Source organism: Mesocricetus auratus, unplaced genomic scaffold (genome assembly GCF_017639785.1).
Source record: "Mesocricetus auratus isolate SY011 unplaced genomic scaffold, BCM_Maur_2.0 Super-Scaffold_100014, whole genome shotgun sequence".
NCBI classification, from domain to species: Eukaryota; Metazoa; Chordata; class Mammalia; order Rodentia; family Cricetidae; genus Mesocricetus; species Mesocricetus auratus.
This window is the reverse complement of record NW_024429197.1, coordinates 7,856,907-7,882,729: the sequence shown is the minus strand read 5'-3', so window position 1 is coordinate 7,882,729 and position 25,823 is coordinate 7,856,907. Positions and strand designations below refer to the sequence as shown.

Below are 25,823 nucleotides of genomic sequence, written 5' to 3'. Positions count from 1 at the left end.
GCTCTTTGTGAACTTCAGATTCCTGCAAGCTAGAGCTTTGGAATGATGAGATAGTCTGGTATACCCAGGAAGCATGGGGGCTTCTGGTCATACTGATCCTAGGGACCTGCTGGGCTGGAGTCCCCTGGTCTCGGGTCACATTGACCAGAGGCTGACAATGTACCAGAAGTTACTTAAGGCCTCTTCAGTCATCATGATGCTCCACCAAGTAATGACTGTCTCCCCAAGTAGACCAGGAAGCAGGCACTCGGAGGTGGTGAGAAGGGCGGGGCTTACCACACATTCCAGAATTCACTGTTGGGGCTGAGCCCTGAGCTCGGGTGGTCTGTGTGATGTCCTCCGACACTCTGAATATGTCCCAAACTGCTCAGAGTTCTGTCTCAACCCCCAGATGTTCGTTAGGCTACCTGGGAGCAGGCACAGGTCCCACTCTAGGGTCATGCCTAGCTTGAATCTCAAAAGCTCTGATTTCATTTAATTGGGGCATGGGATCAGTCATCTTTCTCGTTGCTTGACCAGAATATCTGATAGAAAGAAGGGTGAATTCCTCAGTGTAAGCATCATGGTGGGGACGGTGTGGTGGTTGGGACAGCTCAGGATATGGCAGCAGGAGTGAGCATGAGATGGCTGGTCACTCTGTAGTCACAGGAAGCAGAGAGAGGCAAGTGCTGGCACTCAGCTAGCTTTCTCCTTGCTCCTGTCTTACTCAGGCTGGTCCATATAATGGTACCACCCACATTCAGGGCGAGTCTTTGTCCATCAGTTAAACCTTCAGACATGCCCAGACTCAAATCCAGACATTGTTATTAAATTCCTTTTTCTATTTTAAATTGAGTTCTGATGTTTTGATTCAAGGCTTCCCTCTGTAGTCGATTGTCCTTGAACTCCAGAGCCTCTTGCCTTGGCCTCCTGAGGGCCGGGTTACAGCCATGCAGCAGCACACTGATCTACACAGTCCTGTGTGTGACTGGGGCAGAGCTAGCTACACCTAGGATGCACTGCTGTCTTACCCAAGTGCTTCTCAAATGATAGTGCACACACACACCACTTGGCTATCATGTTAGGATACAAACTCAGTGTGTGTGTGTGTGTGTGTGTGTGTGTGTGTGTGTGTGCGCGCGCACGCGTGCACGAGTGTGGCAGAGAACCTGCATTTAGACATGTTCCAGGCAGTGTCAGTGCTGCGTGTCTGATAGCCATGCTTAGAGCAGCCAGGTCTGATACCCACTAGATTGTCATCTTGCTTCTTTCACTGGTTCAGCCATTGTTTTTTATTAATTTTCCCTCCTTTCCCTCTTCTTACTCCTTTAGTGCTGGGGGGGTTTATATCAACTTGACACAAGCTAAAGTCATCTGAGAGACAATGAGTCAATTGAGAAAATGCCTCCATAAACCAGGCTGCCAGCAACCCTGTAGGGCATTTTCCTAGTTAGTGATTGTTGTAGGAGGGCCCATTCCATTGTGGGAGCCACCACCCCTGGGCTGGTGGTCTTGAGTTCTCTAAGAAAGCAGGGTGAGCAAGGCATGGGTTGCAAGTCAGTAAATAGCTCTCCTCCGTGGCCTCTGCATCAGCTCCTGCCTCCAGGTTCCTGCCCTGTTTGAGCTCCTGTCCTGACTTCCGTTAGTGATGAACAGTGATGTGGAAGTGTGAGCCACATAAACCCTTTCCTCCCCAAGTTGCTTTGGTCCTGGTGTTTCATCACAGTAGTAGTAACCAGGACACCTCCCTTTTCTCTTTCTTCCACCTTTACCCTCACTCTCTTGCTGTAAATCCACCAGGCAGCAGTTACCTGCAGACAGGTAGTGCTCTCCACCCGTCAGCAGCTACCTTCCTAAAGAGAAAGCTGTCAGCAGCTACCCTCCTAAAGAGAAAGCTGTTGGAAAGGCCGGAATCTCCGAGCCTTCTAGCTTTTTGCTTTGGGGAATGACAATCTCGCAATGGCATCCCTGGCCTCCTGACTGTCTCAAGGGCAGGAATGACCTTTTCAAGGCTTGTAGAACACTATCCTTGGGGGCCAGGTGGACTTTTTAACTTGTGAACCCTCATATCTTATATGCTGGTGGGTTTCTGGAGACTGTAGATGAAGAGGCTGCCAGCACCTGGCCTGTGTTCTGCTGCAGGTATGCTCTGAGGATACTGATTCCACTGTGTGCATGTGTCACAGAGACCCAAGGGTATCCATGCCTCTCTGGAACAGTGATCCTCAGCCTATGATCACCTAGGGAACTTCAAAAAGTTGCCCAGGCTTTCATCCAGAATGCTGACTTAGAGAAGAGGGCAAGGTAGATGACTCCAATATGCCATCGAGGTTACCATCACCTCCTACCTCCCACTACCAGTATCCCCACCCCACCCTCTGCCCAGGTTTCCTCCTTGCTCCGAGCAGAAGCTGTGCAGGAAGCTAAGAAGGAAAGGCCCTGCAGCATGGAGTGCTGGCATTGCTTGGTACGATCAGTCACTTTGCCCTATTGTCATGTCATCCTTTGCTCTACTGCCTAGTGGGGTGTCCCAGCAGCAGGGAACCTAACTGGGGTGAATGGCAACTCTGAATGACCCACAGTGTCCCTCGAGCAGGGCTACACCAACCATGTCAAAGCACCAGGCAAAGGAAGCATAAATAGTGCAGATCCTGTCTTTAAAATCTTGAGATTTTTGTTCATCGTGGATCTTTGACCTTAGTTTTAAAATGATTTTAGATTGGGCATTTTTGGGCCCATCTGTAATCCTAACGTTCTAGATAGTAAGTTTAAGATTAGCCTGAACTACACAGTGAGACTGTCTAATAAGTAACAGCAAAACAATAACAACCATCTCCCAGTGCATTAAACTAAAATCTGATTGCTTTGCTGGCCCCTTTGGCATCCTGTCATTGTGGCGTCTGAGTCCAGTTCCTCACTCTGTAGCCAGCATCCCAGTGCTGACTGTAGGCAGGGCTTGTGATACTTGACCACCGATTCTGTTGGAACTTGACCACTGATTCTGTTGAATTGGGAAGTTCAAGGAATCTTGCTTCTTAAACTTTCAAAACAAACAAACAGAAGTACACATATGTAGTGTACAGACATATGTACAGGCGGAACAACTGTACACATAAAAATTTTGAAGTCTTGTCCAGATATATAAGAAATCCTAATTCATAGGAAGCAGAGCTGCTAGGATTGAAGACAAGGATGCCCACCTTTCCCCACATCCTGGGTCTTTGAGATTCCCTGAAGACCGAGGTTCTGAGGTGACAGCTGTGACCAGTGAGGGCCACACTGTGCTTTTTATTGCTAGGGAGATGGCTGTGGAAAGGAAGAAAAGGGAGGGAGGGTGGAAGGAGGGAGGGAGGCAGGCAGGCAGCAGGCAGACAGGCCTTCCTTTTGGTCTTTTCCTGGAGAATATGAAGCTTGGTTTGTAGTTCTCCCTTGCCCCTGAGGCCTAGACATTCCCACATGGCTGTATACAGGGTACCAATATGATGTCACTGCTGTACGGTTGGGAAGTGATATGTCATTGCCTTTGGGGCTAGTATGAGTTGGATCCAGAGAAAATGATAGTCTGGAGAGTAGGGGCAGAGTTGGCCCAGGTCTCAGTGGCAAGGACCCCAGGCTCGGGCTGTGTCCACTGGCCCCTCTGTGAGGGCCTCCCTCATCATTGCCACTGTGCACCTTTCCAGGCCTTGCTGCCAGCATCAGGATCTCCCCATGATAGCCAGTCTCGTGAGACCACATGATAGCCTGTCAGGGGTGAGTACCACTGTTCGTAGTGCTATGCTCATTCCCAGCCTTCAAGTGCAGAACAAGACATCCTTGGGACAAGGCCGCTGGAGACTCCCACAAGGACGGAGCACGTGAAGCCGGGCAAGTGTGCACAGGTAGGCTTTTATTACTAAATCCTATGATATACAAAATGCACGATCGAATAACAGCTAAAAAAATAGTCCAAGAAATATGAAATACATATCTTTGAAATGATAAAAATGTAACATGAACATAAAAAATGTTGCATATATATACACAATATATTTATATATATATCACATAATGAAAACTGTAAATAAGAAATGTGTACAACAGTAGGTGGCAAGGGGATTTGCTTCTGTCAGCTCTGTGATGCTGACTTACATCTTGTACTGAGGAAGTCAGTGAGGAAGGGTTTCCTCTCCAGCGTCCTTAAAAAAGGCATTTGTTCTGAAAGTCAAGAGTTTCCAAGTTAATTGGCCAAAGAGTGAGAAATCTTTGGTCCGAAGTTGGTGGAAGGATACAGGGTGAGAACAAGTCTAGGCAGCTGGTGTGGCCCTGCAGAGAGGGCACTGCGACTCCCTGGGGCCTCTGAGAGGGGACTCAGAGAAGGCAGGCAGGCAGCTGGGACTCCTGATCTCTGGTGGATGGGTACTCGCTGGAAGCTCTGGAGTGAGTTCAAGCCTGGATGGAACACTTAGATCCTGGGACCTCCATCGGCCCTCCCTGGCCCTGAGGCCACTGAGTTTGTGGCTTGACAGACCTGTATCCGAGAAAGGCATTTCAAGTAACAGTGCTGACCCATGAATAGAGGCTGTACATAGCCTAGGCGAAGTCCCGGGGATGGGTTGCTCGAGGCTGGGCCCTCACAGCTCCTTCAGGATGACCTGGATCTTGCCGTCCAGCTCTCCCATTTCCAGCAGGAAGGCCACGTGGTTGCTGTAATGTTGGATGATGTTGTTGTCCATGTTGACTAGGATTCTGGAAGATGGAGAAGAGAGACATGGTTATAGTGTGGCAAGACCCTGTGTCCTGGCCCTCTGACTAACAATGATGATAGCCACACTGTAGGTTCCTCAATAGCTTCCTCTGACCCTCAGAACTAGGCTGTAAGGTGGACGCTCCCAGTGTCTCCGCTCAAGCCCTAGGCTGCCAGCCATACCTTGCTGGTGCCTGCCGGTGGGCTGCCTCCCTTCTCAGGAGCCGAGTGTGTGGGGGTACTTTTGAGTGACTTGAGGTGCAACTCTGGATCTTTAGTTATTAGACTGGGGACTTGGACTGTAAATTCAAGTTCAGGAGCTGTGAACAGTCTGGGTTTATTGAGTCACTCAGGTGTGCTTGCCTGAGCCAGAGAGGCAGGGGCCATACAAGACCCTTCTCAGATGATTCCTATTAAGGTGAAATCTCAAGGGGATTGTACTAGACTGGAGCGATGTTGCCCCACCCTCCAGGCCAGTCCAAGAAGTAGACTTTCCATGGCTATAGTCCTTGAAAGGGCCAAAACCATAGACCCCCTGATGAAAAGTCACCCAGAGGTGACCTGGGCTTCACTTAGTTCCTTCTCTGCTAATCTAAGCAGGTAATGGAATTGGGCATATACACTCAACCATCTGTCCATCCACCCATCTGTGCACATGTCCCATCTATCCATCCATCCATCCATCCATCCATCCATCCATCCATCCATCCATCCATCCATCCACCTATTCACCCACCCACCAAACCACATCCACATATACATACATACATCTACCTACCATCTGCCCATCCATTCATCTACCTACCCCTCCTCCCAGCTATACATTCACCTGTCTATCCACACATTCACCTACCCATCCATCCCACCCCACCTCTTTGCCCCATCCACCCATCCATCTGTCCTCCATGTACCCATTCATCCCTCATCCCTCAGTCTTTGCTGGACCCTTTCTTTCTTTCCTTTTTCATTCTTTTTTCTTTTCTTTTTGTTGTTGTTTTTCAAGACAGGGTTTCTCTGCGTAGCCTTGACTGTCTGAAACTCACTCTATGGACCAGGCTGGCCTCAAACTCAGGAATCTGCTTGCCTCTGCCCCCTGAGTACTGGGATCAAAGGCGTGAGTCACTACTGCTTGACTACTGAACCCTTTCACGTGTAGGACATTGTTCCCAAAACAACAGTTGTGTGGAGATTAATTGGACCTGAACTCTGTTCACCAGAGTTTCACACAGAAAGGGAGACTGAATTCTTGCAACTATATCATTCTGGTTCATAGAATGGAGAAGCTGGGTTCAAAGATGAAAAGTTATTCTGTGGCTGCAGTTTGTAGATGGCAGAGCTCAGGTTTTAATCTAGACCTCTGTCTCTCTATGGTGTCATCTTACAGGATAAGGGAACCACAAAATCCTATAAATATAAGCTAGAAAGTGGGAGGCAGAAGGAAGCCAAAAGCCATGTTTGGGAAGAGCTCGGGTAGATGCCTCCTTTTGTGAGGCCTCAGGGGCGAGCGGTGGTGACAATCGTGAACCTGAAGAGGTCCATGGTCTACCCCCCGCCACCTCTGCCAGCACCAGCCTGGAAGCAGCTTCTTTTTGGGAAAAGGTTGGAGCTGAGGCTCGCAGAGGCTGGGGCTGGCTGGCAGGACCTTGTACTCCAAGGTGATCTTTGTCTTAAGAGCTGGAGGCTAGAGACAAGCCAGCGAGCAGGGCTGGATGCGGACGAGAGCGTATGTATGCTCTGGCAACTTCAGGGTTGGAGTGTCTGTTTTCCACAGTGGCATCGATAGGCTTCCAGGAACTGGGCAGTATTTGAGTGCCTCCAGGGCAGTGTGTGAAGGTGGACCCTCCTGGAAGAGGTTAGTGACAGCTGGGTCCCAAGCAGCAGGGGCTTGTCAAGAGCTATTGCCACTTCCTAGCTTCCAGCCTCTTCTGCCAGCATTAAGTTAAACTCTTGGCCCACGGCCAACAAAAACAGTGTCTTGGTTAATCTTTCAAGCACTCTGTGATGCTTGTAAAATTGATTTTATCTACCTTGGTCCAGAGGACTTTGGGGAGGGTTTGTGAGAATCAACTGGGCTTGGGTTTAGAATGTCCACCTTTCTCTGATGTGGACATAAATTTGAATGACTTCGAATGTGGAAATATGCTCTTTCAGACCTTGGGCTGAGGTTTTCATGGCCAATGGGGGCCAGAGAGTGATGCCCTTGTCTGCAGAGCTGGACAAAGAAAATAGCTAGGCTGGCCACAGACTTTACTGGCATATTGCTTAGTGGTCAGAGGAGCAAGGAGAGAAGGTGAGACGGGGCAGTGCACTCCAGGATGCTGAGGATCCCTTTTGCCAGTCCCTAACTCAGGACCACTCCTTTGAACCCCAGCTTCTTCATCTGTAGGAACAGGGACGATCCCACCAAGCTCAAGTGCCAGGTGTCGCTGAGTACAGCATCTGGCCTGAGGGAAGAGCTTCCACAACAGAAGTCGTTTGCAGTTACAGCTTGTGCAGCGGCACGGGAAGGCCTTCTAGCAAAAGAGCCAGGAGCCAGAGCGGTGCCACCCTCACAGCTCATCAGCTTCCTGCCATAGTCACACACAAAGGCCATCCCTGGCCCCTTCGTCTGGCCTGGGGTGGGATTTGTAGGGGAGCCCTGCAGAGGAGAGGCAGGAAGCAGGGCACATGGGTGTGGCACTAAGGAAGTGTGGCCGGGCCTGTCTGGGCAAGCAGACATTAAGTAGATTCTGCTCCAGTGTGTGAGCCCCCGTATGAAACCGAAACTTGGTGGGAGGTGGAGGGTGGGGGCGGGGTGGGGTGGGGTGGGAGAAGACCCCACACACAGACAAAACCCTCTAGATTCTCATGCAACCCAAACCAAACGGGTCCTTTTCTACATCCCAGCCTTCTGCATGGGAGGCTAGCTGGGGGCCAGAGTCGGCTAAGGTGAGCTGGGCTGGAGGGAGGAAACCAGGCCTGGGGATGGGCTCTATTGTGCAAGGCCTTCTCAATGGGAGAATGCACAGACCGAAGTGTGGGTCATATGCAGGTGAGGCTTCGATCATCAGTTTAGCTCCCAATCAAATTCCCACTTTGGCTCATGGCAGCTGCCCCTTCCCGTCACACGCTGCGGGATGGCTTTCCTGGGCCTTCTCTCCTCCCTTTGCTCAGTGCTCCCACCCCTGCTTATCATCCCTGAGCCTCAGTTTTCCTGCATGTAAAATGTGGGTCTTTTTATCTACCTGCCAGTGTGACTGGGAGAATTAAATGAGATAAATTTGATGTCTGAGATGAGAATCAGGTGAATGGTGGTTGCTACGTGAACAATAATAATAATAATAATAATAATAATAATAATAATAATAAAAGGACTTTGTTCTCCAGTGCTCTGGGCACTTGAACTTGGGTCTTCTGATGAGTAAACGTGTACTTCCTCAATATGGCACTAGGTTTGCCTGAGAAGATCCTTAAACCTCCCTCTCCCCACTCTCATCCTTGGTGCCTAGGAGCAGTGTCTGGTTTCTGCGGGGGAGAGGAGGCCATGGCCTTGGCCTGGCTGGAGGGTCTCTCTACCCGCACCAAGCACACCCTCTGCAGTTCTACCAAGGTGAGCACAGCCTTGGCAGTTCTGAGTAGTCAGCAGACAGGACGGTCGAAGCGGCACTCACCCTCGCTTGCATTTCTTGTAGACTTTGCAAATATTCTCCTCAGGAAGTCCATACTTCTCAGATATCTGGAATGAAATGGTAGGGTTTCACTGTCTGTGGCCAGAACTGGGTTTATACACACTTTATACCACTGCCTTTTACTTGGTGGCTATAAAAGTAATATATATCGGCATTGTGGTAAAACGAAGAGAATTACAACAACCCTATTTCCCTGAGGTGAACACTGTTGGCCTCTGAATGTATGCCTTCCTCTTGGTGGCTGTGTGTATGCCTAAGTTTACACCACATGTAAGGGGTTTGATATCATTTTGTATTGTCTTATGGTAAGTTGTATTACAATAAACACTTAGCAAACTGCATTTTAGTGTTTATAAAATATCCACTGAGCAGCTGTTATTTCCCTGGATTTTCACTTAGTGTCTGACAGTTGGATCTGTGGCTGAGGATCTATTTTCACTGGCTGGTGATGTTATGCAAACTCTTTGTGGCAACAGCAAGAATGTCCACCCCAGAGGACTAGATGTAATAATACATCCAGGACAGATCTTGCCATGTACCAAAGCCCCCATGAGGGAACTCTGTTGCTGTCTTGGGAGCAATGGGTATGCTCCTGGCCCTGCTGTGAGGTGGGGTAGTCCATATGCCCCTCTTCTGGGCAGGAGTTAGTAATCACAGCTGATGGTGGCAGTACACGGAGCTCCAAGTGCCGAAGCTTGGCTCAGAGCCTAAAAGCCCATTAAGTCCACATGGGAGCTTCCTCTACAGACGAGGCAGCTGTGGCTTTGAGGTTGGCTGCGGGAGCTCCACTGAGCCCAGGTGAGTGGTCGCTGCCCTGCACTGGAATTGCAGAACTTTTTGTTGTTGTTTGAGAAAGTGTCTCTCTACATTGCCCTGGAGGTCCCAGAACTCTGTAGATCAGGCTGGCCTTGAACTTACAGAGATCCACCTGCATCTACTTCTGGAATGCTGGGGTTAAAGGTGTGCACCAGCACACCCTGAGAGCTGTAGAACTTGGAGCAGCATTCCCACGTCTCTCTTAGTTTCACTTTTGTGAACCAGGTGTGGTAATAGGTAGAATGTGCACAGAATGTCTCTGAAAGAACTGGCTCTGGCCCACCGTTAGAGCTCAGTCAAAGACCAGTGCCACATGGAACTGGCAACCTGGAAACTGCAGCCAAGCCCAGGCCTGGGACGTCCAGGTGGCCTCTGGGCGTTTCAGAAAAGGGTTGGGTTCTGTGTCCTGGGTAGACTGATGGAGACCCCTCCAAACCAGAAACGTCCCTAGTTTTATTTCAGTGGCAGTGGCACTGGAAGCTGCCAGGGAACAGATCTCAAGTCTGCCAATGGGAGATGTGGGGAACAAATTGGATAGAGGTAGAGGGCGCTGTCTGGAAAAGTGGCAAACTCCCCCCCCCCCCCCAGAGAAGTCAAGGGCAGGTGCAGATGAGGCTAACCCTGTAAGTTGCTGCTTAGCCTAAAGATTCTGTCTCTATTCAAGTGACATTGACTTTTTGTGATCCCAATTTCCTGGGTCTGATGCCAAGCAGGCCGACAATATGTTACAAGAGCAGGACAACCCAGAGGGCAGAGATCCGGGGTGGTACTGGCACCTATGCCACCTTTGGCAAGTCCCGGACCTCTCAGAGTGAGGGTATGCTAAACAGTGCCCAGTGGAGAAAGGGGGGGAAGCAGGCATCTGTGGCAGACATAACAAAATGCCTGGCGTGTGAGCCTCTACCAAGCAGCACTTGAAGGCAGTTAAGGGTCCCTCAGCTACAGGTGCTGAGCTGTCTGTCCTGAGAGGTTCCACCTTCAAGTCCAAGGCCCTGGTGACCCTGGTAGCCAGAGATGCCATGCACTTGTCTAGGCTGAGTGTTTTGCTCATGCTCAGGTGGCTGGGTGTTGGGGAAGGTCTCCTTGCCCAGATACAGCCCCGCACTCGGCCACCCCTAGGTCCTGCAAGCAGGAGGAATGAGGCCCCCTGAGAGGGAAAAATGAATGTCTCTGGGCCCACCCTTTTTGTGTGTGGGGGTTTCATTCCCATTAAAACAGAAACAGGTTTGCAAAGCCAACAAAAGCCCTGGCCTGTCAGACAGCAGCCATCAGATTAAGGAGGATTTATGGTGTGTGTGTATGACTCTCAGGGTGGAGCAGGACTCTGACAGGGTGATAAGATCAGGAGACACACCCCCTAGCAGGGCTCTGGCCCCCTGGGGGGTTGGAAAAGTAGCCCACCAGAGCCCTCCTGTGGGAAATGAGGCAGGCACCTTACCGCATTCCTCAGCCCCTTCAGGTCCGGGGTCTTCAACATGAGTGCATCAAACACTTCCTCTGTCTCCCTCCGCACATACAACAGAACTGAAAACCAAGGGGAACAGAGAGGACACTGAACATGGGAGGATCTCAGGAGATGGGGACTACTGGGGACGGGTCTTACAAGTGTGTGAGCTTGCACCTAGCCCTTTATAGACTGCCCTGACTCTGTGTGTGTGTGTGTGTGTGTGTGTGTGTGTGTGTGTGTGTGTGTGAGAGAGAGAGAGAGAGAGAGAGAGAGAGAGAGAGAGAGAGAGAGAGAGAGAGAGAGAGAGAGAGAGAGAGAGAGACGGGAGTTGAATCTTGGATCTGGCTCAACTACCTGGCAGCAAGTGATCTTGACAAAGTGGTTTCAACACTGTTGAGCCTCCCTCATTTTGTATGTGAATTGGGGTCTTGCTCCCTACTTTAGAGTTGCTTCTGGAATCAGGGACAGAGCATGGCTAAGCTTGATTCCTGACTGCTGGTGGATATTCCCTGGTCATCTAAGCCTCCAGGGGATTCTGTGCCCCACCCCCAAATTACAGACCTAAGGATGTCAAAGTCAGACAATCAGACATGGGAGCCCATCCTACTCTGATCCACTTAGAGAACCGTGGGCTCTGTTCTGCCCAACAGGCTTGTCGCCTGTGCTAGTTGCCCAAGGAGAGCCATGTTCAAACAGGGTCAAAGCTACAGATGTCCTCCATCTCTGTGGTCATCTATCCAAGCTCTGGAGTGTTCTCAGCCACCCGCAAATCTTGGCCTAAACATACTTCAAGGAGTGAATCAGGCCTTGGGTAGGGGATTTCAGGGAAAGCCTTATAGAGTTGGTGGGGGGCTTCTAGGAAGACTCTGAGAGACCCCCGACGCCTCAGGCTACCTCTCTGAAGGGCATCTTCCTTGGCCTGTTTGGAGGGAAGAGGCTCAAACTCCTCGGCGAAGGGTGAACAGGTACGCTTCAGGGGCAGCCTGTGGGGACAGCAGAGAGGGACTGGTGAGGATAGCTGCCCCTCCAGGGGCCCTTGGGACAGGGAAGGCCCTGGGCAGGGATAACAAAGTACTGATCAGGATAGAGGTGAAGTCCTAAGGCTGGGAGCAGGGTCAGACCCCAGCCCTGTCACATGCCAGCAGCCTCTGGTGACGTGTTTGAGAAACAGGGCATGGAGAGAGCTGTCATGCTATAGGAGGCTGCCTGACTTGCAGGGCCTTAATCAAAGTGGACATTTCCTCTAGAGGAAGCAAGCCAAGGAGGGGTGGAGCCATGGGAGAAGTGGGTGCTATGGGATCTGGAGGGAGTCCAGCTCTGGTTCAAGTCCTGTTCCTGCTACTTAACAGCTGGATGGATATGAGCGGGTTGCCTCACTTCTCTGAGCCCTAGTTTCCTCATTAGAGGACAGCCATGACTTTGCCTTTCTGACCTGCCGCCAGGGCTGATATGAGGTGACTGGAGAATGTGGAGTGAAAGCCCCATGGGAAACATACATGCTGTTTAGAGGGGAGAAATGGATTCCAGTAGATGGCTGGCGTGCAAAGTCAAGCAGGTTATGGCAACACACTCATGCTGCCTGTCCTCCTGCCTCACCCTCCAAACATTCAGGGTCCCCCAGGGCTGCTAGAGTAGTGTGTGTGACTGACAGGGAAGGGCACGGGTGACCGTGGCCTCTGGGGGTGATGTGTTGGGGAGGGGGTGTCCACCATAACTCTGCTTTATGTTCCCCGAGTGAGGCCCCTCTCAGGCCTTTCTTTGCCTTTTATTTTTTACAAGCAGGTGTCTCGCCAGAGATGTGCCAACTTTCCATGTAAGGCAAGCCCATAAAAACCCAGGCAGTTTCAGTGGGAAGGGAGGGTCTAGGCCTAGCTCCCGGCAGCAGGGGACAGGCAAGAGGCAACGAAAAGGGTTCAGGGATAGATAAGGACACGACCCGTGGCTGCTTTTCCTGTACCTGTCAGAGCTGCTGTGTCCTGCTGAGGGGACGACCTGCAACAGAAAGGAAAGACACTTCTGGTCAAACACAAGAAGAAAAAGTAGACCCCCTGGAACAGACGGGGATGGCTACCATGCGAGAGCCCTGCACATTCTGCACAGAGACATCCCTAAGTGAGTTGGGAAGCGCTGTCCAGTTCAGGCTGCTGAGTCAGGGACTTGGGGACTCAACGGAACTGCTACGGTACTGCTGGCAGAGTGTCAGCCAGCAAACCCCGTGGCAGGGAGCTGCCGCTATGGGGCCTGCAGCTGGGGCCCAGTGATAAAGGGAGGATGGAGTTGGAGCGATGCCTGACGCTACTGCTACTGCGCTGTCCAGTGGGCATCATGGTAGGCCCAGAGAGAGCCAGAGATGGTTCAGGGCCACACTGTACTCTGTTCCTTCCCCCAACTCTCCCCCACCATGTGCAGATGCTGGTCTCCCATAGAATATCTGCCTACTCAGCTGGGGCCACCTCATTCCTGGGGCCTCAGGCTACAAATGAGACCTACAGAGAAGGGCTGATGCCACTGCCTAGGCAGTGGCGGCCACTAGGCTGCTTCCAGGAGAACGGAAAGGATGGGCTGTGCTTATGGGTGTGTCTGAGCTACTTTGTGCTGGTGGCTGTATCCAGGTCTGTGGTAATATTCCTAGGTAGGACACTATTCACAGGTCAGACAGGGTGACCCCATCTTCACAAGGTCCCGAGGAGCCACGGGAGCTGGACCTTCAAGAGAAGGACGTGGCTATCCAATAGAGTTGGAAACAAATGGGGACGAGGCTGGCTCCCGGCCCCTCAAAGGATGGCCATGAAAGAGGGAGATAACACAGCTGAGTTAAGTCCTGGTGCCTCCTGGCTACAGACACTCAGTGATGGCAACCCTGGCTGGGCTGGAAGGGCAGCCAGTGGCCAAGGGCACCTAGATCCTTCAGAGTGGGTCAAACTCTGGCATGTGACTTTAGGAGTGTGCCTCCATCCTGGCCCATGGCCCCAGTATTGTTGACTCATAGGAGTGCGGTAAGGGTCAGGATGCGGGAGGGTTGTATAGTTTTCATAACGTTCGTGACCAAGCCCAGCCACCCAGCCCAGCCGTGACTCCAATCGACATCTTCCATGTGAGTGCCAGCTCAGACGGTTTGGCAGACAGGTCCTCCTACATACCTACATGGTCACTGGTCATCTGAACCCCTTGCAGTTCAACAGAGACAACTTTCTTTTAGTTTATAAACTAATGGGCAATCACGGTGGCAGCAGGTAAACCCTCACTAGTGCACTTAGACAGGCCCTACCTGGATCCAGGGCCCCTCCCACCCCTTCCTCCCACCTGCCCTGCCCTCACCCCTCCTGGGCGCTGTAGGCTGGAGAAGTGCAGGTTGGGAATAAACAGCACAGGCTGGGTCTCCAGGTCAGCTTCTGGCCGCAGGAATGTGGTCTCATTGCCCCTGAAGCCTGACAGCAGGCAGCCCTTGATGCCTGCTGGGAAAAGAAGCCACTGAGCCCTGAGGTCCCTTCCACACAACCCCCTGACCAGCTTCTCTGGCCTCCTTCCCTTCAGACCACCCCAGGCGGCCCTGTCCACTGTCAGTGTCCACTGACCATTGTTGCTGGGGTCTGGGCACTTGACCTTCCTTCGAAACTGCTTCCGCTCGTCATCTCGCATCTTCCTCTCCGCTCCCTGTAAGGAGAGGTGGTGGTGCTCAACCAGGGGCCAGGGGAGGGGCGGCCATGTCCACAGCTGCTGTTTTGCATCTTGAATGTGGACCAGGGCACAAGGGGAGTGGGAAAGAACCAGCATATGGCCCGGCCTGCTTGAAGTCAGCTCAGGCCTTGAGAGAGACGGAGAAGGAAGCTCATACAGACGGAGAGGGGGAGGGGAGAGAGAGGGGGAGAGAGAGAGAGACAGAGAGAGAGACAGAGAGAGAGACAGAGACAGAGAGACAGAGAGACAGAGGAAGAGAGAGACAGAGAGGGCGCTTGTGGGAGAGATGAGCAGGAATGAGGAACATTAATGGGAAAAAAGGAGCCATGAAGCCAGACTTAAGACCCCTGCAGAAGGGGCAGAAACACAGATGCTGGCGACAGAGACTGTGTGGGAAGGAAGGGACAGGGAGGGACGGGCTTCTCAGAGGAGCAGGTGCTGTCTCCTGCTCCCGCCCCTACCTTATCACAGAAGATCTTGATCTGGCAGACAGCACGGTGTACCAGGCGCTCCGTGCCTGCTCCACAGTCATAGGTGTCAATTTGCAAGTTGAGGGGGACACCCTTCACCCCCTTCTGTGAGGAGAAGTCTGTGCTCAGACAGTTGACACCGATGAACACCTGGGGACAGAGTGGGGACCTGGATAAGTGGCCTCCTCAGATCTATGTATGCAAGGACTACCCGCAGCCATCTTGGGCTCTGCAGGCAAGCATTATCCCCCTCCTTCACAGATGAGAAGGGGTGCTGGTGGAGCCAGGCTGGTGTGCCTCTTCTAGCTCACTGAGGCCACTGGGGGTCATTTGAGGACTGTAGAGCTGAAGGTTTACCTCTCCACAGCTGGAAGCAAGTTAGGTACATGGCTTTCCTGCTAACCCAGGCACATAGAAGGTGACACAGCCCCTTCACCCTAATGACCAATTACAGACAGCCTGGGATCCAAGCACTTCCCATTCAGGTAGTCCCATGCCATTTGCGGCCAGTGGCCACCTGGGTTATCTCTAGTCTACAGCTCTGGAGGCTGCTGCCCATTCCCTAGGAGTCGGGGTGTATGAGGCGAGACCCGGACCCGCTGATCTTCAGTGTGAAGTTTACCAGCTTGTGGCTTGACAGACTCTGTCTTATCTATAGATGGGGTGTGTAAACATGTCCTGTGAGGCTGGGAGAGTTCACGCTCTTGTCAATCAGGGACACTGGCGATTCTGGTGAGGGGATGGTTCAATGTCTACCTATAACCTGTGTTCTCTCAAGGACAGCCTGAGGCCTGTCTCAGCTCTGGCAGGCTGGGGGTCAGAACCTACTGCTCCGGTCTGGTCTCTGGGACATTTCCCTTGGAAACTGTCCTGACCTGAATTGTGGGGGGGTGGGGGACATCTCCACAGACCCCCTCAGTCGTAGGCTTTGGGAGAGCTCCCCTCACCCAACCCAGCTGTGATGCAGCTCCCAGCTAGCACTGGAGACCTAGGCCTGAGGGCATGAAGGCTGTGAGAAAAATCCCCACCGAAACCCACCTCTCCCTTCCCATGAAACTCTTCCATGCCCCTGGCCCACCCCTCCTCCCTAAGAAACTCCCCCACCTCCCATGACTGGCAGGCTCCTCGCTAGCCACTAGCTCTGTTTGAATAACAACTCAAGCTGGGCCCTGCCCCTGTCTCTACATTTCCTCTGTCCCCTCAGGGGAAGACGGGGTCCACAAATGCCTTTGGGATGAGTGGTCCCAGGCCCAGTGGGTGTGGTAAGCCTGTTCAGGGTGTGGAAGAACAGACTGGAGGTTACCCAGACCCCAAAGACCAGGTTGGGTTAGGGTTAGGGTTAACCCTTTCCACAATACAGCTCTCTGCACAGAAAAGCCCGAAGTGTCCGGCTGGTGATGGGCTCAGGTATCAGGGTAGGAAGGATGCTCGGGGTTCAAGCTGCCGTGAAGGAAGTCAGTAGGGCTCCCTCTCCCTGGCTTCGTCCTTGCTGATGCCATGGCTGCGGCTTGTTCTAGCCTTTCAGATGTGGGAATGGGAACTCACCACAGCCCACAGACTCTTGGATCAAGCCCTCCCCTGCCACATCTGAGCCAGTCAGTGTCAGCATGCTACCAGGGCCTTTGAGCTATCCCGTTCCTGTGAGGCTCAGTTATGTTATCTGATGAATAGGCAGGCTCAGTTGATAAACTGACATCTGCCCGGGTCACACAGTCCCCACTACAACCAGTCAGTTGGGGCTCTAAGCTTTACAAAGTGACATGGCTTCTGAGGGGAAGGGCTGGGAGCAGCCCAGCTTGTCAGCCCAGAGCCTGTGTCTCCAAGCCCTGTGAATGCCACCACCTCCCTGGGTGCTCAGCACAGTGGCTGTCACCACCCTGGGGCCCCTCAAGCCCTTCCCAGGCAGGGTCACTCCATCCAAGCCCACACTGACCTTGGCCTCCTCGTTGACATTCCACACAAAGGACAGCGCGTTATAAGCCACCTCCTCGATGTGCTGGACTGTGTTGAAGTTTTCTTTGCAGTCGGCTGAAAGTGCAGGAGGCCAGAAGGTCAGTGGGAAAGAGATGAGGGTGCTGTGGGGAAGAGGGCTATGAACTGCACCTTACTCCAGGCAAGGGTGTGCACCTGACCCCCAAGCTGTGGCTTAGAGGTTCCCCTGGGGAGTGTGACACAGAAGATCTCTCAGGACAGCATACAAGGGGCATGGAAGAGGACAGCAGGGTAGGAGTAGAGATCCTGGCAGCTGCCGTTTATGCAATACTGATACATGGCGAGCCTCAGTAAATCCTCCTAACTCTTTGAATATTCAGTTTACATGGGAGGAAAGTAGGGCTCAGAGAGGTTGGGTTTCTTGCTCAAGGTCACACAGCTAATGAAAGGCAGAGCAAGGAGCCCACAATCTGGTTCTTGAGCCCATTTTTATAATTGCTCCTTTGTCCAGCCTCTCGGCCAAGTCCCTGAACAGTTCCCCACCGGCACACAGCCAGGCAGCTGGCCACTTTCCATTTGACAGTTAGATTAATGGAGGAATAATACGGGAGGGGGCATAGTCATAAAGGCAGGAAGAAAAGAATGGAGCCTTGTGGGAGTGATCCAGGGACATGGTATCCCTGTTTTGTTTTGTTTTTGACAGAGTCTTAGGTAGCCCCAGGCTGGCTTTGAACTCTGTGTAGTCAAGATGATTTTAAGCTTCTGATCTTTCTGCTTCTACCTCCCAAGTGCGAGAATTACAAGTCTGTACCACCATTCCAGCTTTATGTGATGCTGCGGATGCAACCCAGGCTTCCTGCGTGCTATGTGAGCACTCTGTCAGCTGAGCTACCAGATCAGCCCCACTGCTGTTCCCCATGGTGGCCAACGTCACCGGCCCATTCGCTGGCACCGTCAGGGTCCCATGTCCTGTCTATCCCAGAGCAAAGCAGAAAAGAGTGGCTGCGGCTTCCATCAGAGGGTCTCCTGCACTGTGCCTGCTGGGTTTGACCTGGGGTAGGAGAGGGAAGGGGTGCAGGAGGAAAGACACGGGGTTCACTCTTACCCACATCGATGACTCGCTGCTTGGCCGTAGGCTGCCGGGAATGCCAATGCCTCCAGAAGCGCAGCTGTTCTACCGGGACCTTGTCGTTATCGAACACAACCATCACCACGCTCTGCAAGTGGGGTGGCCATGTCACCCAGGTCTGAAGGTCCAGGCACTAGGCCCCCTCCCAGAGGGAGGCCCAGCACCCTGCTTTATCCCGCCACTCAGTTGACAAGAGTTCCCCCAGCAGGTGCTCACCAGCGCCCCCTCCCCAACTGCCCCACACACCTTGACTTTGCTGGAGGACAGAGCGAGGCCTTTACCTCCCGCTGGGGTGCGCAGGGTGACCGGGTAGAACTGGCCCTTGTTGAGGTAGGCCATGGGTGACTCGCCCGCTTTGATATGAATGGCTTTGGGGGACCCCAGCGTGTATTCAAAGTCACTGTGGGGAGCAAGAGGATGGTGAGGCAGGGCCAGACAGGGGTGTCCTGGAAGCATAGGGCAGGGGCCTGGGTCTGTGTGTGGGGGGTTGCTGTGTGATCCGTCATGTTCCTGTCCTGGGAGGGTCTATTTAATGGCTCTGTTGGGTCACATTCTAGGTGATTAAAGGAAGTCCAAAGAAAACCAGGGAGGCCCAGAGGGGGAACAAAGCCATGGGGGACTAAGGACAACTGAGCCTCAGTTTTCTTTGCACTGGAGGGTTGAGAAATGGTCTTACTATGTAGCTCAAACTTGCTAGGAACTCAATATATAGCCCAGACTGGCCTCAAACTCACTGTGAAGCCCATGTGGACTTTAAACTCACAGCAATCCTCCTGTTTCTGCTTCTCAAGGATTGGGGTTATAGGTATGTGTCTTTCTAACATGGCGCTGGACTTAGAACCCCTGTCACTGTCCAGGAACAGGCCATGGATGCCTAGGAATACTTGGAGCTGTCTGCAGCCTCCTGCCCAATGGCCAAGGGTCCCAGGAAACCAAGTTACCTCTTGAGGCTAGGATAATCCTCCGGACATGGGGGTTCTGGGGATGTTTTCAGGATATCAGGGAAGAGCAGCGACTATAGAGAAACACAACCACAAGGGAGTAAATGACCACGTTCAGGCTGCAGGGGGCTCAGACCAGGGTTGTACACACATTGAGCTGCACATACATGGGGCTATGCACATACAAGTCTGCACACACACACACACACACACACACACACACACACACACACGGGCTGCACATACATACACAGGGTTGCACACACATGGGGTTGCAATACATGGGGCTACACACACATGGGGCTGCATACATACACACAGGACTACATACATACACACGGGGCTGCATACATACAAATAGGGCTGCACACACACGGGGCTGCACACATACACATGGGGCTGCATACACACACACACACACACACACACACACACACACGGGGCTGCACACACACGGGGCTGCATACATATACATGGGGCTGCGCACACACACACACACACACACACACACACACACACACAGGCTGCACCCACACCAGGCTGTACACACACAGGGCTGCACATAGATGGCCACACAGGTTGTGCAGTGCACACTTGGACAGCAGTATGTGGCAGCCCAGCCTTAGGTCTAGAACTTTCTCCCATCAATTGCAAAGCTCCGAACTTCTCACTGTCTTCTCTCCTTATGTGCGTGCACATATATCCAGGGGGTGCTGTGAGGGGTTCAGGGGCAGGTCCTCACCTCCTGGGGATCATCTTTAAAGGTGCTGTCTGGCTGCCAGCGCTGTGTGGGTGGAACCCCATGAATGCTCTCAAATAATGAGTTGAGGGAGCTACTGTCATATATATCACTGGTGGGCAAGAGGTAGCTGTCCATGGAGCCGGCTTCCAGTTTGCTTGGACCTGGGGGAAGGGCAGTGGTCTTGCTGGGGATCGGTATAGTCCCCTCCAAGCCTAGTAGGTTGTTCTTCTTGAGGTGGTCTGTGTAGTCTGGGCTTCCAGACACGTTCTCTGTCAAAAATTTCATGAGGTGCGTGGGGCTCTCAAGCGGGGCAAGATCTGGCTCATAGTCCATGCTGTGGTAGAACCTGGGGAGAGACGGCGGAAGTGAGCACACCCCTCCTCTGCAGGCTGGACATGGTGACCCCGTGTAAGGCTCAGGCCCTCCCAGCATATGAGAAGCTAGACTCTAAGCAGGAGGACTCTGCAGCGGGTCAGCCGGCCACAGAGATGAGAGGAGGGAAGTGTGAGGAATGATTTTCACTCAGGCCCTGGGCTGGGGGAACAACCTGCTTTAGCTGTTATTACACAAGTAGTTAACTTAAAACACTGAAAGTCGAACTGTTTGTTTCTGAGCCAAATATTCTTGTGCCAAAATATGCCCACCTCAAAACAGCTGTACTGAGACATGTGTGTCTGGGAGGGGGCTGTGTGCCTGTGAGACAGTGGATATGTGTTCAGAAAAAGGTCAAGTAGAATTTACTCCAAACCATCAGTGTGGCAAGTATAGGACAGTTGTGGGGTACTTGATTCCACTGTGTGAAGATGTGTCGCTGTGACTGGTTTAATAAAAGCTAAACGGCCAATAGCTAAGCAGGAGATATAGCAGGGATTCCTGGACATGGAGAGCTCTGGGAAGAAGAAGGTGGACGGGAACAGACATAAAAGGCAAGAGGAGAGGTAAAAGCCACGAGTCACGTGGCAACACATAGATGACTAGAAATGTATTGATTTAAGCTATAAGAGCTAGTGGGACAAACCTAAGCTATAGGCTGAGTTTTTCATAATTAATAATAAGTCTCTGTGTCATTTTTTTGTGAGCTAGTAGTCCAAAGAAAAATTCACCTGCAAAGGACTGCACTTTATATTTGCCCATGGGCTTTGAATAGTTTGCAAGACGTAGACACAGCCCTTGTGATTGGAAGTTACTGAATTATAGGATTCATTTTAGAGAGGTCTGTGCACCCAAACCCTACTCCAGCAGAGCAGGGGGTGCCCAAGCCAGCTTCTTGCTCACACTGGGTCTGTGGAGAGGTGCAATGGCACCCCAGACATTTGGATTTTCTGGAAGCCACTGGTGGGCCCTATGCAGTGACCTCTGTGAGGTCCCCATTGACCAGGAGAGAAGAAGTACAGGAAGGGGACAGGATTCTGCCCTCCCAAACCCCAGCCCTCACTAGCCCATGCTCAACCTAGGATTCTTTCTGCAAGGACATTGTGGCATGAGGTATGGATGCCAGGCAAAGGCCAGAAGGCTGGGGCAGAATCCCAGGAGTCAGCTGACACCTTGGAGGAGGGTTTGGAAGGTGAACAGAAAAGTTGCCTCTGAGGCTGTCCTGCTGCTGTGGCTTTGAAGTGTATTTTCAGTAAATGCCAGCCCACATGGTATGAGCATCTGGGATCTGGTGTGTGTGTGTGTGTGTGTGTGTGTGTATTTAAGCACAGCTTTATTTACAACTTAGCCAAACTCTTCTGCTATTATCACCAGATTTTGTTTTTTTGAGACAGGTTCTCATATAGCTCAGGCTAGCCTCAACATATAGCTCAGGCTAGCCTCAAATTCACTATGTAGCTGACGATGACCTTGAACTCCCAATTCTCCAGTCTCCAGGTCTCAAATGCAGAGGTGGTAGGCATGAAGGAATGCACTAGCATATCTGGTTTTATATGGTGCCGGGCATCGAACCCAGGGCCTCATGCCTGGTACACAAGTACTCTACTAATGGAGCTACACCACCAGCTAGGGACCAGTTGTTCTGAAACCTCCCTATTGCACCAGCATAAAGACAGGTAGACTCTGGGCTGAGTCGTACACATTGTTGTCTTCTGATCTCAAAGGAAGTTAAAATATAGCCATCCCAAGAGGTACTGTGGGTTCCAGCACAGCAGCCCTTATGCTTGACAGGCAGATCAGCCTGCATTCAAGGGTCCCTGTCAGAGCAGAGCAGTTAAGGGTCTAAAGAGGCAGGGGTGACCTTGAGAAGCCTTACTTCTTTCCTTGGTCATTCCGGCCACCGGTGCTGGAGGACAGTATTCGCTTGTCCTTGGGACCCTGGGAAGAGAAGAAGGAAAGATTGACGGGTTGCTTTTAGCTGGGCCTGGCACACTTGGGGAGAAAATGGAGGAGATGTTGAAGCGGGCTGGTGCTCTAGCCACCACTGAGCGTGAGCCCCAAGCTTCAGGGTGGAAAGCACTTCACTGAGCTTTCCAGGTGAGAGCACGGGAGGGAGGAGACTAGCCTGGCAGACTGGCCTTACCTCTTAAAAGCGCTGTGACTTTGGATAAATGACTACACCTCTCTGAGACTCAATTTCTTCAAACACTAAATAGGAGACTATAATACCTGCTTCAAGGAGATTCTAAAGCTATAGTTTAATAGGAAAAGAACAGCAGCTCTTTTTTTAAAAGATTTATTTATTTATTACATATACACCAGATTGAATTGTAGATGGTTGTGAGCCACCATGTGGGTGCTGGGAATTGAACTCAAGACCTCTGGAAGAGCAGTCAGTGCTCTTAACCTCTGAGCCATCTTTAAAGAGAGCATTTTGTATAAGTGAGACCTTGTACAAAATGCTTTCTAATTTAACTTCTCTCACCACCCTGAGCTTCTGTCAAAACCATTGCTATGACCTAGGTGGGGAGACCAAAGGCCAGAGCCTCTTCTGCAAACAGTGTAGTTCTTGATTCCCTTCATAGATATACCTCATGTTGACTGTGTGTCCCTGGGCAAGGCACTTAACACCTCTGGACCTGATATCCTCACATGTAAAAAACACAATCAGCCCTAAAGAGAATTGTAGGTGCTCAGGGCAGGGTTTAGGGGCAAAGGCACAGCCCTGAAAACGGCCTCTTGCACTGGATTGTATTTTACAATCCAGCCTCAGCCTGTGAACCTCAGACTGGGATCTGAAGATGGATGGAGAATTCTGGCTTCCATCATGGCCTTGAGCGGGAGTAGCCATTCAAATTCCCTTCTGTTGGCCGGTGCTAGACACAATCCAGAGACTGCCTGCCAGTCTATGGGGAGATGGCAGGCAGGGGAGTCAGGCTATCCTGGGATGAGGCAGGCAGGGGAGTCAGGCTATCCTGGGATGAGGCAGGCAGGGGAGGAGTCAGGCTATCCTGGGATGAGGCAGGCAGGGGAGGAGTCAGGCTATCCTGGGATGAGGACCACAGACAGCCTGGGGCCTTTCCTGTCAGGAACCACATACCTTGGCCTCCCAAGCCTCTGAAGTCACGAGGAGAATTCATCTTCCTCCCCGTATTAGGATGGACACACACGCCCATCTCCCGCCCCTGCACAAAGCGGCTTTGAATGTTCATATTCAGGACCAGTCGTCTCAACAAATCCAGGCAGACTTATTGCAGGAATCCTCCCGTGCGAGACAGCATTGCTCTCTGTGTCAGTTCAGATACTCAGACAGGCAGGGCCGCACAGAGCTGTGGGCTAGCACAGACGCCGAGGCCTCACGGATGCTCTGGGAGGATGCAGGATGCTGCACTCCATTAGCAATGTCAGGCACCGGAGGGGGGGTGCCGAGTCGGGAGTTCACAGTTGTGGCTGATGACTGGGTCAGAGGCGAAAGGGCCCAATGCTCATGCCTGAGAACCAACAGTCCCCAGAGTCAAAGCCAAGGCTCAAGGGACAGGAAAAGACAGCATGGTGGCAGAGGCAGGAAGGACAGGAAGACACTCGGGAAAAGGAGAGCCCTGCTGGAGGTGATGGGATTAGAGTAGTGGGTGGGGATGGTGGGAAGCTAGGATGCCCCAAGGGACAGGGCAGAAAGGATGGCCACTGGGGATGGTTGTGATGATGTGTGCTTGGCCAAGCCAGGAATCTGTTCAACAGATATGTGCTGTACACCAGGTGGCGGGCAGTGTGGCTGCTGGGGCTTCAGCAATGGTCAGGGTGTGTGCCCACTCTCCAGGAGCTGTCTTGTAGGGCAATGGAAATGTGTGGGCACACAGTGTTTTGATGGACAGGAGAAGCTGGTGATACAGAATGGAGACCTAGAGTATTTCCCCACTCCCCACACCAAGAGAAAATGAGGTGACATTTGGGCTGAAGCCCAGGCAGACAGTAGGATTTAATCAGGAAAAGGGAAATGGCATTTGAAAGGCCCAGGGTTGAGAGGCTGCTGAGTGCTGATCCCAGCAGCAGAGACACACTGAGCAGACGGGGACATGGCCCGAGGTGGTAAACATGCCATAGAGTAGTCATAGAGAAAGCTCAGGTGGTAAACATGCCATAGAGTAGTCATAGAGAAAGCTCAGGTGGTAAACTTACCATATAGTAGTCATAGAGAAAGCTCAGGTGGTAAACTTACCATATAGTAGTCATAGAGAAAGCTCAGGTGGTAAACTTACCATATAGTAGTCATAGAGAAAGCTCAGGTGGTAAACTTACCATATAGTAGTCATAGAGAAAGCTCAGGGCTGCAACACTCTCATCGTCCCCGTTAACTCTCATCATGGCTTTGGTGGCGGCTGTCAAAGGGTTCTCCAGGTACGTCTTCCAGGCCTCGTCCTCATTAGTGTAGGGAAACTTCTGGAAGCTCACAGGGTCATTCTTTAGCAGTCGCACAGACCTGAAACTGCAGACAGATAAAGAGGGTCACTTGAGCATGGAGAGTTGGTAAAGCACTTGCCACACAAGCATGAAGAGCACAAAGCCAGACGCAGTAGTGTGTTCTTGTAATCCCAGCACTGGAGAAGCAGGGACAGGAAGATCCCTGAGACTCACTAGCCAGGTAGTCTAGCCTAGATGGTAAGTTCCAGGTAAGCATCAGCCTCAAAAATATGCAAGATGGACAGTGTGTGAGGAATGAGACAAGACTGTCATCTGGCTTCCACACACATGCACGTACACATGTACATATACATGTGTACCAGCACAGGTACAAGCATGTGTACATACATGCATACGGATGTGCAAACAGAAACACACAAATAAGAATTAGCTCCAAGTGCCTCCAAGAAACAGCTCCTGCTACTGCCAGGAGGTGCCAGCCCTAGGAATGCTCTTCCTCTGCTGCCTCGGGCAGTGAGCCTCAGCTATAGATCAATGGGGCAGTGAGCCTCAGCTATAGATCAATGGGGCAGTGAGCCTCAGCTATAGATCAACGCCAAATTGATCTGCTATGCAGAAGATGGAGACCTGGGGTCTGATGCCCTCATCTCCAACACAAGGACTACAGTGTTGGCCAACCTTACAAGGCTTCTGAGAAGTTCCGCAGAGTGCTGCCATGGCACATACTGTTCACAGGGAGTCATGGCAATACTCTTCCCAAAAATGAAACTTCCAGACAGTGCAGCATGACCCCTGTGGTTGTCCTGAGACCACAAAAGTCCTGCAGATTATCAAATCGAGAAAAACATCATCAGAGCAAGAGAGCCAGTGGGTACAGCCTGGTCTTGAGGAGTGGCATTTTGAACTGACGTGTGTTGTGGGTCACAGAGGCAGGGGCACCCTGACACTGTGCTTAGACACCCAGATAAATACAAAGGCCCTGTAGCCCAGGGACAAGCTGTTTTGTATGGGCTCAGAGAAAGGGATGGAGGCATACAGGGAACAAGGATGGTTGCAAAATTAACCTGTAGCAGGAGATGGATGGGGGAGGCGCAAACCTACAATCTTAGTACTCAGGAGGCTGAGGCAGGAGGATTGCAATTCCAGTCTACAGAGTGGAGACCCTGTTTCAAAACAAAAGACAGTGATACCTTGTCATTGCTGTGCCCTGGCCATGTTCGGGCACTGAGCCTAAGCACGGTCCATGCAGTGTCCCCTCAGTTTGGACACAGCTACTGTTTGCATTTGGAAGGAAACTGCTTAGAGAGTGGAGGAAGTTCCCAGTAACACCATACTCTCACTCTTGAACCAGGGAGAATGTGTCCAGTTGGTTAAAACACAACTGCTGGCCCACCCCAAGAATCTTTTGATTTGAGAAAGGGTCTCACATAGCCCAGGCTGACCTCAAACGTGCATAGCCAAGGATGGCCTTCAACGTGTGATCTTCCTGTCTCTGCCTCCCAAGTGC

General features: G+C 51.8%; 1 protein-coding gene across 3 annotated transcripts in view; it reads right to left on the bottom strand.

Annotated features, from left to right (window-relative positions):
- Nucleotides 1–3,845: 3,845 nt before the first annotated feature.
- Nucleotides 3,846–25,823, bottom strand: part of Grhl3 (grainyhead like transcription factor 3) — a 32,691-nt gene continuing 10,713 nt past the window's right edge. The window contains exons 2-16 of one of the 3 annotated variants that reach the window (XM_040756361.1): nucleotides 24,194–24,380; nucleotides 21,774–21,835; nucleotides 19,526–19,871; nucleotides 18,784–18,857; nucleotides 18,089–18,242; nucleotides 17,819–17,930; nucleotides 16,715–16,809; nucleotides 14,773–14,931; nucleotides 14,209–14,287; nucleotides 13,952–14,088; nucleotides 12,591–12,625; nucleotides 11,528–11,616; nucleotides 10,625–10,710; nucleotides 8,353–8,417; nucleotides 3,846–4,704 (exon numbers count right to left, since the gene is read on the bottom strand). In XM_040756361.1, the coding sequence (XP_040612295.1) occupies nucleotides 4,590–4,704; nucleotides 8,353–8,417; nucleotides 10,625–10,710; nucleotides 11,528–11,616; nucleotides 12,591–12,625; nucleotides 13,952–14,088; nucleotides 14,209–14,287; nucleotides 14,773–14,931; nucleotides 16,715–16,809; nucleotides 17,819–17,930; nucleotides 18,089–18,242; nucleotides 18,784–18,857; nucleotides 19,526–19,871; nucleotides 21,774–21,835; nucleotides 24,194–24,380 (1,795 nt within the window). In that variant the 3' untranslated portion in view covers nucleotides 3,846–4,589. Of the gene's footprint in view, nucleotides 4,705–8,352; nucleotides 8,418–10,624; nucleotides 10,711–11,527; nucleotides 11,617–12,590; nucleotides 12,626–13,951; nucleotides 14,089–14,208; nucleotides 14,288–14,772; nucleotides 14,932–16,714; nucleotides 16,810–17,818; nucleotides 17,931–18,088; nucleotides 18,243–18,783; nucleotides 18,858–19,525; nucleotides 19,872–21,773; nucleotides 21,836–24,073; nucleotides 24,118–24,193; nucleotides 24,381–25,823 lie in introns of those variants that run through there. The other 2 variants (XM_040756362.1, XM_040756363.1) reach the window with 2 other exon arrangements.